General features: G+C 48.5%; 1 protein-coding gene across 3 annotated transcripts in view; it reads right to left on the minus strand.

Annotated features, from left to right (window-relative positions):
• The window catches only part of CYFIP2 (cytoplasmic FMR1 interacting protein 2), a 53,488-nt gene that overhangs the window by 31,969 nt on the left and 4,927 nt on the right, over positions 1–16,592 (minus strand). For 2 of the 3 annotated variants that reach the window (XM_054168593.1, XM_054168591.1), the window contains exons 2-10: positions 14,209–14,349; positions 12,039–12,128; positions 11,881–11,958; positions 9,422–9,523; positions 8,245–8,426; positions 7,839–7,935; positions 7,023–7,151; positions 5,571–5,675; positions 2,455–2,546 (exon numbers count right to left, since the gene is read on the minus strand). In XM_054168593.1, the coding sequence (XP_054024568.1) occupies positions 2,455–2,546; positions 5,571–5,675; positions 7,023–7,151; positions 7,839–7,935; positions 8,245–8,426; positions 9,422–9,523; positions 11,881–11,958; positions 12,039–12,128; positions 14,209–14,325 (992 nt within the window). In that variant the 5' untranslated portion in view covers positions 14,326–14,349. The remainder of the gene's footprint in view (positions 1–2,454; positions 2,547–5,570; positions 5,676–7,022; positions 7,152–7,838; positions 7,936–8,244; positions 8,427–9,421; positions 9,524–11,880; positions 11,959–12,038; positions 12,129–14,208; positions 14,350–16,592) is intronic. The other variant, XM_054168592.1, reaches the window with a different exon arrangement.

Below are 16,592 nucleotides of genomic sequence, written 5' to 3' on the forward strand. Positions count from 1 at the left end.
AATGGCTGGCTCATGGAAAGAGTCTGCAAGGGGCCAGCAAGGGAATATCCCTCCCACTCCATTTTTGGTTCTGGCTCACACTACCAGCTCAGAACATGACTAAATGAACTAGATTTTCATTTACATTGAGCCACCTGCCCCATATAACAGTGTAATGGCATCCTAAAAGAAGGCAGTGCTCCCCTTCCAAAGGCACATGAAGAAATAATGTGGGTAGGGTCTGTTTAACTTAACATCTCCTTTCTCCCCATCTGTATTAGCCACAGAGAAACAAAACAGCTCCATCAAAACACTCTGTGCAAGCAGATTTCTGTCAGTGAGACTCTTGTGCCTTACTGTGATCACAATACAAATGTTCAGGACCCCCTGAGGAGCTGTCCAACTTAAGACAGTCTAGTTGAGGATGCCCCTGCTTACTGCAGAGGGGGTTGGACTAGATGATCTTTGGAGGTCCTTTCCAACCCAGACCATTCTGTGATTCTATGATCTTCTCCAATCTAGATCAGCTGTACAAAAGGAAGGTGAGAAACCTGCCTGATAGGGACATAGACATGAAGACATATTCCTGCAGGTAACTGAATCATCTGTTGCCAGTATTAGTGGTGCTGGAAAGTCCTGGAAGTGCTGGGCCATGCCATCCCTTGCAAAATCCATCCTCCCACAGTCCCATCACTCAACTCTTACCCGTTCCAATGTCCTGTGCTGCCCACCAGACAATGGGCAGGGTAGCAGGAACGGCCAGGGCTGCACCAGCCCTCCCTGCCACACACAGCCTAGGCCACAGTGGAAACAAAGCGCCATGCAGGGAAAACACCAAGTAACTCCACTTTCATGGAGACAGGGAGGAAAAGAAAGTGACAAAAACAGTATTAGTAAGACATGGGGTTAACATGGAACCACCTTGGCAGAGTTAGTGCTGGGAGTCCCATGCAATTTGCTGGGAAAGCAAGTGAGTGAGGAAGGAACGCTGGTTAGCACGGCACGGCACACAGACCTGGTGAGACAGAGTTCAAGACAGACATTAAAGTTGTGCACAGGTGAACAGCCCGTGAGCTACCTTGGTTTTGAGATGAGGCTATGAATGCAGCTGACACATGTGTCGTTGAAATGTGCTTTCTGAAGGATTTAGGATAAAAATATGCAAACGTTTATAGGCTTTCAATGTACATTTTGTGGACTTTTATTGTCCAATTTTCAGCGAAACCCTTTTGCTCAGGAAATGTTTGCCACATTGTCTTCAAATTTCTCAGGAACAATTTATCTGCACTTTTCAACCAGCCTTTGGGGAGGGCAGGGGAGGGCTGTTCTTGGGTGAGTGACATGGTGAGCAGAAAAGCTGGACCCTCCGAGGTGGAAGGGGATGAGCGAAAAACAGAAGCAGAGACGCAAGACTGCAGATTAGTTCCTGCCCTGCTGAAGAGCCAACTCGGCTTGGCTGCTTCTCACGACGCTGGAGAAATCTGACTTCCACACCACATGGTCCCATGGGTGAAAGGTCACTCATTGGTGAAAGCTGGACTCGAAGATCTCCAGAGATCCCTTCCAACCCTTAACATCCTGTGATTACAGCCAGACACAGCTCACATGGGCTCTGCTTACATGTGGCTGCAAACACCATTCCAAGGATATCCAAACCTAACACCAGTTCTAGCAGTAACTGAGCACAATGCAAAGCTACAAAGACAAGGGGGCCCTCACACATCTGGTATGATCTGAAACAACACCTGAAAATTCATCTGGTGGGAGCAGCGAACTGCCTGTGAAGAAAGGCTGGGAAGCAGTGCTTTACACTTCCACACCACTCCTCAGCTTTCCCATAAACACTCCATTTCTGCCCTTCTCCTGCAGTATTCCTTCATCTTGAGTGCATCTGAGTCCCTAGTTCACCCTTCATTCCTGCTGCCTTTCCTTATGAGCCCTGCCTGAGCTAGGAGGAGATGCCCTGGCTACTGCAAAAAGGTCCACTGCTGTGTTCATGCTCTGGAGGATTTTGTCCCTGAGATGAAAAATGTGGATTAAAATCTCTCCAGAGCAGGGACACGCTGCTCACACTCACACACTGGGCGTGCACACCTCACAGGCACTCAGTGGCTGCCCCAAATCATGCACCAGCCTCCTGCCCTTCCTCCTGCCTCACTGCCAGCCACCGAGCACCCTCTCAGCCCCTGCCAGTGGGTGCTGAGGTACAGACGTGCCCTCTCCCCTGCCTGCACCCAGGGGTATGGCTACACATCGATTAAGAGCTGGCTGCACACACACGGAGTCAGGGGCTGGCGAGGACATCTTCCCATGCAGGGCCAGGGAGGGACACAGAGAGCTGGCACGCCAGGACTCACACCTCACAGGGACACACACAGGTACCCGTGCACAGACCTCACACATGCTGGGGAGTTATAGCTCCCACAGCTTTCGGGACACACACAGAAGCCAAGAGACATTACGGCAGGCACTCACTTGGATTTGTTCTCCTCATAGTGAGCACTGGTCTTAATGTATCTGGCCAGTTCTATCTGCATATCGCCGAATAAAGGAACCACCTGCAGCTGCTGGAAAAGAAAACAAAAGATGGTTGAAACATGGCCGAGAGAGAGCCTGTGGCCCCACTGCAACACAAGGGAAACTGCATCCTGCATCCCTGAGGCGATGGAAAGTGCCAGGCTGTTTAAAGCAAGGTGCAAACCTGGACCCAGGGTCATTTCATACCTAGGCAGTGACTGAAAACAATCACAAGGCTTTCTGTGCGAGGAAACTCAGTTCCTGCAAGAGCCCTGGTGCCCTGGCCTCACCAACAAACACTATGCCATGACAGTTCAGTGCTGTAACTGGCCAGAGGAAAGGCTCTTTTTACAACAGATACAGAATTGTGTTCCTGAGCAGGGCTTACTGCCTCCCACCATAATCCTTCAAGAGAAGAGCAGGACAAAAGCCAGCACACTGCTATTTTGGCAGCAAGGTGCTGCAGCTCCCTTCGGAGGGGAGCTGTAGGCTGCTTTGCTGCCTGGATTCCCAGGCACGTGGCATCTTTCCCCACAGACTCAGCCTATGCTTTGGCACTTCTGCTGTGTGTGATGTGCCTTAAAACTTCTCTACAAAGACACAGGCTTTGTTCACCCTATGTACCTCAGGAGTATTTGGACGAGAAATAAATTCACAGTGCACCAGAAGTACCACCAAACTTTCAGCTGCAACCAAAGTTCAACCAAAAGCTACTGACATTGCTTCAATAAAACATGAAGCTTCTACTTCACCCAGCTACAAAAGCCTTGCTCTATAATTCAGGGAAGGTGGTGGCAAATTTCTTGTCCTGTTATCACCTGCTTCTCTTCTCAGGCTGACCCCTGTGGAGGATGTATAACGCTGTCACCAGGGATTCCCGGTGGCGCTTTCATAAAAGGTTTAAATGAAGGGGTAGTTCATTCTCACTACTCAAATTCCTGGGCAATCCACTAGAAATTTAATCAGAGGGCAGTAAGAAGATGTAGTAAGAGGAGCAGTTGGCTTTTTCTTATTGAGATCTGATAGTCTAGAAGTGGTACTTAACTGATTAGGTGAGACCACAGCATATGTTGGAGAAGAGAAGATGGAAAAAAAGCTGGGAAGAAGATAGTTATTCCATGCAATGAAACATATTTCACCTGATTCTCTTATAGCCCACAGCACTTTGCAATGAACAGCAAATCTGTCTGAATACACAAAGATGATCACACTCTGGTTACACTGAGAGCTTGATTTAAACTGAGACTGAATTAGCAAAGCTGAGCCACAGAAAACTTGGTAGACTCCAAGGGGTGCCATGATAAATCACCTTTGCAGAGCTGCATGCCTTAGCAGTATCCCCAGTAGCATCCATGAGGACACCCTGTTCATACCACTAGGGTGTCTGTCTGCAGTAGACCCCTGTCAGGGCTGGTCCCAGGAGATGATGCAAATTGGGGTAAATAGGTCCTCCCTCACTCAGGGTGAGATGCAGCAGGTGGTACATCAATCTTTCAGCTATCTGGGCTCCCCCGTTCCCTCCCCTTGCACAGACCCAGCACATCATCTATAAACTGCAAGTCAGGAGTAAGCAGGAAGGCATCCTCTACCATCATCACAACTGACCTCTTCTTTCTGGCTCCTCAGCAGCTCTCTGGATAAAGCTGCATGGAGAATCCACTTTGCTGCAAGAGTAATGGGGACAAAGTGCTCTGTGACCCCTTCAAAATCATCACCTTCTCATTTTCCCTGATGTGAAGCAAATGCTGATAACAAAAACTAATCTTTTCATCTCAGGAGAAAGATTAATACAGTGGAAGCAAAAGGACTCTGGAAGGTCCGCTCAAGCTCAGTAGGTCTAAAAGAAAACTAATTGCTCCATCTGGGAAGTTATTCTGCTGTCCTCCTGCTACACTGTTATTTTTGCTGCCAATACATTTGTTCCTTGCCAGCTCCCACCATGCCTCCGAGAGCTGACCTGCTCCACACCTAAAATGCTTCTTAGACCCAGCCTGTGTGCAGAAGCAACAGCGAGGAGATGTCACTTCCCATGGTGAATGGTGCTGTGTGGGGTCTCAGCCCCTCTCTCCATCTGCCACGGGTGGCAGGTGGCTTGCACACACCAGGTTTTGGTGAGGAGCAAGGGGTTATTATGGGATATCTCACACTGAGTGGCCCCAGGGCAACACAGCCTGGCCTCCAGCTGCGGACCAACCTATGGCTGGACTCAGCTGCACATGTGATTGGGCAGAGGAGGGCTGCACAGCTGCTTCCCACCCTGTCACTGGGTGTATCCACTTCTTATGGGCCTTTCCCCAAACCCCACATCTCAGATAAGACAAAAATGGTTCATCAAACCAAGAGGTGGGCCCTATGAGAAAGTCACTGAGCACCTTGGGTCTCAGCTGACACAAGCTCCCCAAGAAACTTTTCCTATCCTACCAGAGCACAGTTTACACTCAAAGGAAGACTGCTAGATCACACATTGGCTGGCCAGCTGCATCCTCAGCAGCTTGATGAGGGAAAGGGGAGTGCAACCATCAACCACACAGATCTCAGCAAACCAGTCACGTTTGCTGGTGGCCTGAAATCACAGTGATCCTCCAGAGACTGCAAAGCTGTCTCAGAAATGTGCAGAGACAGAAGTGATGCCAGTCTGGCACACCCTTCATCCACAAAACAGATAACCCACGTGCCATTCCCATCCTTTGTCATTTGGCAGGATGCAGGCAGAGCTGCACTGGCAGCTGGCTTCCCAGCATGGGTGTAGGGTCCTCAGCTCCCACCAGCTCCCCAGCTCCAGTGCCATAGCAGCAGAGCCAGTCCCAGCCACCACTCACCCATCCACAGCTCTGTTGGCACCACGGGCTGGCATTGCTCATCTCACCCGTGGCGCAGCTCTGTGCCCATGCATGTTCACAGCAATCCCATTCCTCATCCTTTGGCCTAGATCATTTCTTTACCTGCTGGGTTTTTTGGACCTGAAGATGATTCCTGTGATTTGGGGTTATTTTGGTAGCACAGGCAATGGTACTCATGGTACAGTAATTCACTGGCCTGCAATAAACCTCAACCTCACCAGACGGGCCACTGACCTTGAAGAATTTGTCTATTTTGCTAAGGTTGATTCTCTTCTTGGCATCCAACTTGTAAATGTTGCTGACATTCCCATCCATGAGATACAGGCCAAACCCCATCACCTGGAGAAGACAGAAGGGTTGCATTTCATTAGCATGAAGTAGCACAAGTCAAGTTTTCCATCACTTAGCATGAGGAAAGACCATTTCAGCTCCTGTCCCACCTCACACTCATCAGAAGACTGTATAAAACCTGCCCATATCTGTGAGGATGTACATGGTAGACAGAGGACATGTGATGGATTACTTTGATAATTTTTTCCTCCTCCTTCCCAAACAACAACCTGAACAACAACTCCACCCAAAGGCAAACATTTACTCTAGAGAAGAACTGAAATAACTTAAAATTTTTTAATTCATTTTTTCCCTTTAATTCAGTACAAATCATTACAGATATTCAGTACAAATCATTACAGATATTCAAGCTACCCACACTATGCTGCAAAGAACCTCAGCTGACTCATACCATGGTAATGAAGTTCTTATGGCAACAGGGACTGCAATTACTGTACTGACTGACTGAAAATAAGGAAAAAATAATCAAAACAAGCAGATACCTTGGCATGTTCACCTTGAGGGCTCTTTGGAGTTGGGAAACTAAACCTGGAATAACTGCCTTCAGCAAGGAATTATTGTTAGGAAGGGGTATCAAGAAGGAAGTTCAGAGTTCCGAAGTTGGTTGTGATTTTGGCATGTCCTACACAGTTACCCAGGTCAAGCTCATGAGCATGATCCTGCACATCCATGCACAACAAAAAAATCCCTTCCAGCTTTGAAGAGCACAGGACACCCATCAGTGCTCTCATCCACCAGCTGGAGACCATCACAGTGCACGTGCTTATCCCCAGGCAGGCAGAGCTACTGGAAGCCTTGGGAGGGATTGGAGGAAAAGACAGAAGCAGAGATGGGGAAGAGCTGGGTAAAGAGAGAGAGGAAGGAACACTTTTGATTGTGAATATGGGAGAAAGCCAAAAAAGGACAGCAGAGAAATGGTTACAGCAGGAACAGAAGCAGCTCATGGTACTGCCAGAGGTGCCACTTCAGAACACTGGGGTTGGACATCTCTGAGCCACAGCCACATCCAGTCTGTTGAGCTATAAAGAAGAGGCAAAGTGGGAGAAAAGGAGAGGACTGAGATATCACAGTGGAAGACACAAAGTAAGAGAGATCAGAAGGGAAGCAGGAAGAGGGGGAAGGGAGCTTTCCTGCCTCATGCAGAGAGCCCTCCCATCTCATAGCAACTCGTGCGTCCGGAGGATGCTGGCTCTGCAGGGAAGGGCTGCATGGGAACCCAAAGCAGGGGAAAATAAGAAAATGAAGAGAAAAGTGTCCTGGGAGGGAATTTCATTTTACTAAAACAGAAGTGAAACTATGCAAGCACCTAGCCCCATAAGCATGGCTGAACCTCACCTTTAGGAGCATGTGTTTCTCACTGGGAGTGAGGTACATCTTGTTTTCATAGTAATCCACACAGATGTTGACAATATCAGCCAGCAGTTCCTCATAGCCAGGGATAACCTCTAGTTGTTGGTGCAGACACTGAAACATCAACAGGGACCACATTAGCCACATGGACAGAGGAACAGCAAAAAACAGGGGAGAAACATATTTGAAGGATTAAGAGTAGAATGAGAAGGTTTCTTCAAATCTTGTTGGGTACTTTTCTTATGTCACTGAAAGAAGACTGACCTCAAGGTACCACCTGTAATGAACAACTCTCCATCTGCAGGACAGCTCTCCCCTTCAGACTGATCACAACAGCCAAACATCAGGCAGTGAGATGTGAAGAAATATGCCTCAGAAGCAGAGTTTCTGACTTTCTCAGGTCTCTGTGCATTATTTTACCTAATTAGTAGAAGCTATAGAACCTGTGGAGGGTGGAGAGCCATGGGGGCTGATCTGCAGTCCCCATGCAGTCACAGAGAGGGATTGGACGGACTTCCTGGGAAAACCAGGGGAAAAGGTTCTGGCAGAACCTCCTCCAACATCTCTTCTAGCCTCTTTTAGACCTTCATCTTTGTCTTGACAAAGACCTTTCAAGGCACCCAAAATGACCCACGAGAAGATACTGCTAGAATTAGATGGCCTGACCAAAAGACCATCAATTAGTGTCAATGACCCAACAGCTATCATCACAATTTGGTCTGAAGTGCTTGTCAGCCTTGAAGAGATCATTGTCTCTCTACACAGGGAAGAGTTAAGTAGTTTGGATACGAAAGGACCTGCCTGCGTGATGCGGTTGTGGTTTGCCAGGAACATGGAGAGGTTCTGGGACTCCTGGATCGACTGAGGGTCTGCCATCTTCCGTAGAAACTGGGCAGCTCTGGAAGGGAGAAATCCAACATCATCAAGGATCACTCACCACCCACCCTGCCTGTCTGACCTGCAGCCACAATACAGCAGCCCCAGCCACCTCTGCAGTACAGCCCTGCTCTGTGTTTTACCAACAAGGAACTGAAACACAACAGGGCTCAGAGATTTGCCTAAACTCAAAAAGAGAACCTACAGCAGCACAACCCCCCAACCTTTAGCCTCCCGATGTCCTCCTGACCTTGCTGTAGGAGAGCCCAGGCGCTCCCTTGCATACCGGGCACAGTCCTGTCCCCATTCCTGCTGCTTTGCCCCCTCTCACCTTTTGTAGGCAGAATGGTCATTTTTGACGCTGCATTTCATGTTCTTCAGCTCATCCAGGACAGCAAACATGTTAATGAACTTGCCCAGGGTGAGGAGATAGGCTTCAGAGACAAAGTCCTTCCTGCGCTCGGCGTGGCACAGGCGCTTCACCTCGCTGCAGAACCGCTCGATAGCCTTGCGCTGGAAGGCAGCAGGACAGGGTCATCCCAGCACTGCCTCATGCACGGGCACTGCACCACCACTGGGACTCCTCTGCACCCACCCATCCACCACTGCCTTAACAAAAGCATTTTCTCGTGGGGATGGAGGGTCCTGGGTCCCTCTCCACTGTCACCACGAAGCTAAGCAGCGTTACAAACAACTGCAGGCAAACATCCTCAGTGCTGGAGGCCAGAAAGGGACTCAAACCCTCTATGTGTGCCTGCTCAGAAGGCAGCACTTTCTGCAAGGTCAGGCTTCAATTTTTTAGATGGGGCATAATAGGACATAAAACCTAAAAATGATGGTGAAACTCAACTGCAGCCAGTTATGAACACAGGGAGTGATGGGCAGAGGTCTCCGTAGCCCACAGCAGCTCAGTGTTTTCCATATGGTCATCGCTCTTCTGGGATCTAAGTGCATTATTTTGTCAAGTGCCTTAAGTGTAGCAATTGCTAAATGTAAGCTTCAATGCTCCTTGCCAGCTGACTGTTGAGTTCAGGAGACTGTTCTGGGTGGCACAGCAGGAGGGTGTCCAGATGCATGGCTGCATTCCACCCCAGGCACCAGCTGCATCATCAGCTCTCAGCTCTTCCTGGCTTTACTTCAGAGGTAAGAGCAGAAGACTGAACTGTGCTGGCACCAGTGAATAAATGGCAACTCACATCCACCAGCCACCACCCCAGAAAAAACAGGAGCCTGTGCCACCCATTAGCTCCACACAGTGGGGACTCTGGTCCTCCATGAACTTCAAGGGCCAATGAGTGCTCATTCCCAACATGCATACAAAATTTTGGGGATGAGCAACATTCTCCTTCAGACAGGTCTCAGTTATCTGCAGGTAGCTGCAAGAGACCTATGAAGGGGCTCAGGGCTTCTCCAAGCTGGCCTGGCAGCTTAAGGATAGCATAGGCCTGTGTAGGGTAAGTTAAGACCAAGGTAATAAATTCTTGGTGCCTTTATCCTTGACCACTCACCTGAAAATACATGAACTTCATAAGCTTGGTGACCTCTGGCTCCAGGACTTCCACTGTCTTCTCATAGATCTCCACTCGGTTTGGCTGCTCATTACATTTTACCTGTGTTGCAAAGACAAGTCACCCCTGTCAGCAGCACAGTCTCTAGCAGAGCTGTGGACTGCAACAGCCACCATCTGTTGCTTTTTTCACAATGAATCCTGTCCCCACCTGAGAGCAATAGAGGGACCTGAGAGGCAGCTTGTAGGTGACAGCAGAAAGGGCTATTTCTCAGATGTGAAACTCTCTCCTGACTCTGCGATATCAAAGTCTCCTAATGCATTTGTCTGAGGTAGAACACATACAATATGGAGCCTGGACTTGCTACACAAGATGGGAATCTTTCATCATAAAATTATCTGAGACTCTGTGTGGCAAAGTCCCATGGACACACAAGGTACCAGGCTACGGCTCCATTGTCGCCTCACTGAGATAATTTTGGTTCTGTTGCTGACTTGTTATAAGATGCTCATATTGTATGTGGCTAGTAGCAGTGAAGTGAGTCACCTTCACTGGAATCCTAGGAAGCTAAACTTAATGACTTAGTGGCCATTCTTCTCATTTCCAAACAGTTATTCAGAGTCATTACCAAACTTCCAAGGAAAACCCCAAATGCCCAAGGCAATGCATCCTGCTGTTCTCTGGTTTTGTTTCCAGTTGTTGTTGACACAAGGCTTCGATGGGGCTGACAGCTCTGGTGCAAATTTAGTAACCCAGCAGCTGATGCACAGTGCAAGAGGGGACAAATCAGCTGGCTTTCCATCTGGGAAGATGCAAAAGTAGCTTTGCCTTTTCTGTAGTGGGGAATTTAATGCCCCTGCCCTGGTATTTCATATTGCAGTCAAGCAATACTGACAGGCCATGAGGATGCAGCTTGCATTAGAGAGGAATGGTATGTATTTAGCTGTAGGCTCTGTTCTTCCCCTGTAAAGCCACAGTCTCTGGTGCAGCACAGGCAGGTGTCCATGGCTAAGCATCCAGGCTGAGGGGCTGAGAACAGGCTGCAGCCATGTGCCCCATGGCAAAGCACAGGGTCACTGCAAGATCAAATCTGGTGAATCTGTAAATGAACCCTTGCCACGGTGCTGTCTGCTCCTCTCACACACAGCACTGCCTGCCTGGGGCCCAGGATGGGACAGACTGCAGGGACCCCACCAGCTGTGCTTGAAGAGGTACAAACCATGGGATTGACTGGGATGGGAGAACACTAAAATGCCAAAACAGATTATCTGTAGCACTGTTTTGTCATCAGCTCAGCCATCCACTGCCTTCTGCTAGCATAGCCAGGAGAGGCAACAGCAGCACAGCATCAAATATAAATGGGAGATAAGCAATTACCCAATCAGCAACAGAAATCTCCCTATGGCTGGGTCTCATGAGACCATGGAGAGAGAATAACCTGAGGGGAACGGAGGTTTGACCTCTCCCAGGGAATCACAAACATGGGCATTGCCAGCCATGTGGAAATATTTTTTCCTGGCTCCATGGAAGCACTGGTTCATGGAAGCACATTGCACTTGCCCCAGTGCATTGTCAGTCAGCATTTTTGCAATGAACCAGCATGTGCTCATACTGCAGAAGATGAGCTCTGAGCTGGAGGCTGAATCATGATCACTGGGCCACATGGGCAACCTTATTCATGTCTGGAGATGTCTGCAGGGTAAGGCCATCAAAATTCAGGTTGGAGAGAGGAGGGCTAGAAGGCAGTTGAAGCAGAACTAGCAGTAGATGAGGAGAATGGTTAAATAGTGGGGGAAGATCAGGATCCTCAGGTTATCAGCAGTAAAAAAGGGCATTTGGAGAAATGTTATTGGCACATCAAAGTGCTCCTCGATGTATCCTCACACAACATCTACAATTCTGGGGCTTCCAGGGAAAGCAGAGAGAGTACCTGAGAGACTGGGCAGCAGTCTGGGATGCTGAAGTCTGCCCCAGCTGCCTAATCTGCTCTCTGCAAGTCAGGGAGAGCAAGTACAGTACTGGTGTGTTCAGCTGAGTCCTGTTAGCAGTGTAGGGCAAACAAGCTGGTGCTGCAGGGATGGAATAACTTCAGGAGCAATTGTTTCTGAGGAGCAGGGGAAGGGCTGCTGAAACCAGGAATTGTAAAGGCAGCTGGCCTGTGGTGAATGTGACTGAGCTATGAGGCACTGCTAGGAGGTGTCAGGGCTTTCACCCCTATGAGGGTACAGAGCAGACAACCTTTGGGGTCAGCACTATAGATCTGCTTCTGAAATGGCTACTAGGTGCTGAGGACAGTGGTTAAGACTTTGGTGGGGAAGAGGACAATTCAGAGTCAGTGGTTTCTCTTCAACCCTTCCATCTACTTCAGCGTCATCTGCATTTTGTTCCCCTGTCTCCAGTACAAACAGACCCACACAGAAGACAAAACCAAGTGGGTGTTCTGGGAAGGGCTTGAGTACCTGAGGGATGGCTCGTGAGCAGCTCCTCCAAGTGTAAAGCATCACAGCATACTCATGGCCTTCCTCCAGCATTTCATTCTGGGAGACAGAGAGGTGTTACTGGGGCACAGCACACACTGGAGGCTCAGCATCGCTGGGGCAGTGTCCAAGGGACTTACCATGCTGGAGTGCACTGTTGCCTGCTCGATGTACCTGGCAATGCCAGTCACAAAGGCATTTCTGTCTTCAAAGTTGGTGTCAAAATTAGCCTGTGGGTGAAATGGAGAGATGGGGATTACAATACAGCTAGCTGTTTGCTCACCTCATACAGTCCAGCATGGGATGTGTTAGCACAAAGCAGAATCAGTAGGGCTCCTGGGGCATGAGAGCAGCTTGTGTACAATTTGAGGCGCTGCACCTCTAGGTCTGAAATAGATTAGTAAGTGCAGCCTGAGATGTTTCTGAACCACGTGTATTCGTTAGAGGAAATCCTGTGGGCTTTATGTGTGAAAATATGGCAATCAAGGTTGACAAACTCTTGTAGAATTAAGCCAAGCTCAGGTGGGGGATCAGCTACAGGGAACTGCAGCCACACTGGAGAGCAAACCTAATTTCTAAGGATTGTAGCTTGGTAACTCAAAGACAGATGCAGCCTCATTAATTTATATTTGTACCCTGGCTGCTAGGGGAAGACCACATCCTGTCAGCAGGAATTGCAAAGAATAAACACACAGAAAGGGCAAGGAACGAGATGTCTGGAAAACATAAATACGAAAGTCAGCATTCATCCAGATGCTATTATCAGTGCTAGTGTTGCTCTTGCAAGCAAATAGTTTGGGATGAGCAGTTGTTTTGAAAGCTGAGCTACTGCTTTGGGTTAGGACAAGGGAGCAAGAAAGTGCAAAGCAGGGCAGGGGATGAAAAGCAGCTTCTCAGCCGCTCTGCACTGAGTTCCTGTTCACACGCTCTGGGCCTGGGTAATTTCCTCCACGAAGGCTGACTGATGGTATCTGCTGAAGGGCAAAGCATACAGAAGTCCCAGATACCCAGAGCTGCTCTTTGCAATGACATTAGCATTGCAGCAGCCACATACACCTCAGTAACTGATTTTCTGAGTAGGAAAGCCAGGGGTATGGACCCATGGCCACAGGGCTACTCTTTTTAGTGCCTCCAGGACATAATATATGACAAGAAAAGCTGAGAGTCCATATGCATTTCTGGCTACCAAGGGAGAGAGCCACACAAAACCAAGTATGAGAAGGAAACAGGCTTGGCTGGCATCTCCAGATCCAGTTTAGATGAGTTTTTTTAGGCCTGGCAGTGTGCACACACTCATGGCCCTGAAAGGAGTCAGTGCCGTAAGGCTGCACCCTGAGCCCCTCACAGGACACAAGCCAGCAAAGAGTAAAAATTATCTGAAGGAAAGGTAACCAAAAATTATATAAAGATTTTCCAGAGAGACTTGATACTTCAACAGCCCAGAACTGCCTTTAGGTCTCGTAACCCAGAGAGATATCAACACTCCTGAAGGAGCTACTGAAGCTACTGCAGGAGCCTGCAGCCTGACCTGCTGAAAGAGATACTGTAATTTCAGACCCCTGATACATGGCACAGCAATCACTGCATGGCTGTATTTAAACACTGCTGTGGGTAAGCCATGAATTCAAGAGCGACAGGATGGTGAAAGCAACCCCATATTATATTTAACCCTGGGTGTGTGCTATAGGGCAGGGTGTGGTGTAGTGGCCAGGAAGCTGAGGCACCCCACTGCAGATCCAAAAGCAGCGAGTTTGAGCCTTACCCTGGGCTCATGCCAAGCTCTGCTTGGTCAGTGCAGCTGCAGCTAAATCAGTGGTTGTTCAAGGCAGAGGAGCGATTGTGGCAACTGCCCTCCCTTGCATGGCATCAGTTCCCCAGACCAACAGCTCCAGCTGTGCTGGAGACACAGGCTGGCCAAAGTCAGGCAGAACTTTGGTTCTGACCTACTTAGATGCACGCACTGCCATAGAAAGGAAGCACAGAAATATGTCTATAATAAAATATTGCTGAGAACTTTCTGCTGTTATCACAAATCTTATCTCCTGCTTCTTACTAGTTCATGCACTCTAGTCCTTTTTTTTTTAAGGTCTGTCTTTCTCAGCCTCAAAGATCCCTTTCACCAATCTTTATTGCTTCCCTTTTAAAGCCTTTGGGGACTGATTTGTTGCTAGATCTGTTCTGAAGATTTCCTTAAATACAGTGTACCCAGGATGTTTTCAGCTCATTCTCAAAGCACTATGTGCCTCACTGCTTTGCATGAGCTACAAGAACAACCCCCCCTGTCCTACCACCTCTGGGAGCTGAAGGTACCTGGTACATGATGGAGGATGGAGGTGGTTCGATGCATGGCTGCTGGTCTGGGAGAGGCAGCTCCTCCAGTAAGTCCACATTGGACAAGGCATCCTCTAAGGTGACGTGAGTCGTCATGGTTCCGGATGTTCAGTCTCCGCACTAAATCCAAAGGAAAAGAGAGGGTGATAAGACAGACAGCAGGAACAAGGCTGAGTGGCAAAGTACCAAAGGACAGAACCACAACTACCCGGCACTTCAGGAGACTTGATCTTGGTTTATCTTGTTCTCCTTTTCTTAGCTATTTAACCCTCATCTCTCTACGTCATCTCTCCTTCTGTGAATCAACAGCAGAGTGGGAATGCAGAGTAAGAGGAATACAACTACCTGCTCAGGCCCTTCTCTGCTTAACTCTGTGCAAACTGCTTCAGCCAGCCACAGCTGGGTGCTGCAGTGCAGCTTTGGCAGGGCTGAGTGAGAGCATGTGCTCTGAAACACAGAGCTGTGCCATCCAAACTCTCTCTCAAAACAGCACGATTATGAAAGTATGACCAATGCTGACACTCACATGCTCTCCTCCTCACACACATGAATGGTGCTGGAAACTGTAAACAACAAGTTGCATTCTCAAAGGTGAACTGGAAAGCCTGCACAGGCAGGCTGTGGCACTGCAAGCAGCAAAAAAAAAGAAGTTAAAAATTTCCTGCTTTTACCACATATGAGGTGTCCCCTGCCCAGTCCCAGCCTGCTGTGGAGCTCCTAATGGTGCCAGCTGCACACAAAATGAAAAGTAAAGGGAAGTGTTTCTGAGAGCTCCCTGGCACTTACCTTAATGGGAGCCTCAAGACAAATCTGTGTCCCTTAGATCCTTTCATTTAACTTGGCTGTAAGTGCACAAGTATGGAGGGAGGGCTGCTGTCACCCAGGCTGAGCACTTGTATAATCACAGCCACAGGGCTTCCCCAGTTAATACCTAATCCATGTGCAACAGCTGTGGCTGACCTAAAGCATTTGCCTCCTAGAAAAACACCCTGCTACATTTCCACACTTGCAGAGAGAGAATTCCCTTTAAATATTGACATGTCATTTGATTAGCAAATCACTTCCCCAGTGACTTTTTCCTCACTTAGAGCCTGTCCAGTTTCAAATGTGAGCCATGGAGTTTCAACACTCTAACCTGAAAGCTATCAAAGTTTCCATCCAGACACTCATACTTTTCACTAAAACACCCAGCAACCTTCACTTTGGCCCAGGCAAGAGGGCTGAGCTCTTTGCCTCCCTTGTTAAAGAGCACATTTTCCAATCCTTTAATCACCTCTCCGCTTTTTCTGTAAGCCTAATCCAGTTTTGCAACTTCTTTTGCTGAAGTGCAGACACTGGAGCAGGACATGGTGCTCCAGCAGCGTCTGTGTGAGCACCAGATACAACAGCTAGGTAACCTTCCTCCTTGTGTACAATCACACCACTTACTCTGGTCACATAATATTCAGCTGATCATCAGCTGCAAATCCCTTAGGTCCTTTTTTTCTTTTTCAACTGAATCACTGTTTCCAAGAATATACATTTGCTTTTCATTCCCAGTGCTGGGAGCACAGGAAGACAATGGCTTTGGGACACCCATAGACAGGCACACGTACTCCCAGCAAGGACCACAGCCAAGGGGGAGGCATGCTGTGTGCAGTCCAGGAGTGGCTTCATGTTGGGTGATAAGAAGGATGAGTCTGCACTGTGTCTCTTGTCATTGTTGATGCCTGCACACATGGGCTGCAAGAATATGCATGAGGCTGGTAAAACCCATTCCACCTCCACAAATAACTCCCCAAGGTACTAAGCAGCTAAGAAACAGGCTTGGTTATGCCTGCAGCTGAAGTACCATGAAATAAGTGCTTGGGAAAAAAAAATCTCAAGCAGGCCTTTTCCTACATGCTCAAATTTGTGTTTCCTCCTTCATCTCTTTTTGTTAAAATGGTTTCCTGTTACAAATTGTAGCAACTGTCAAACCCAGACATTACAGTGCTGGCAGCCACAGGCAGAAGCAGCTTCCTCCCTGCCTGCGAGCACCCTGCCCTCCTACCTGCCAGGCAGGCAGCTCCACTTGCCCAGTCCCATGGACCTCCTTAGCTGCTCACCACCATTCTCCTCTCTACCCACCATCCTCCAGGGCCTGAAGACTTGCCTCTGGGCTCCCAGAAGAACACCTCTCGTAGTTTCACTTGCATCATTACCTACTTATGGCTTGGGAAGACCAAACCCTTCCATTTTACAGCTTTGCGAGCTGTGACTATTTATTCAGGCTAATTTCTCATTCTTTTGTAAGTCACAGAATCACACAGAATGATAGGGGTTAGAAGGGACCTCTGGACATCATTTACTCCAACCCCCCTGCCAGAGCAATTTCACCTTGA

This window comes from Dryobates pubescens, chromosome 16, assembly GCF_014839835.1.
Source record: "Dryobates pubescens isolate bDryPub1 chromosome 16, bDryPub1.pri, whole genome shotgun sequence".
Lineage (NCBI taxonomy): Eukaryota > Metazoa > Chordata > Aves > Piciformes > Picidae > Dryobates > Dryobates pubescens.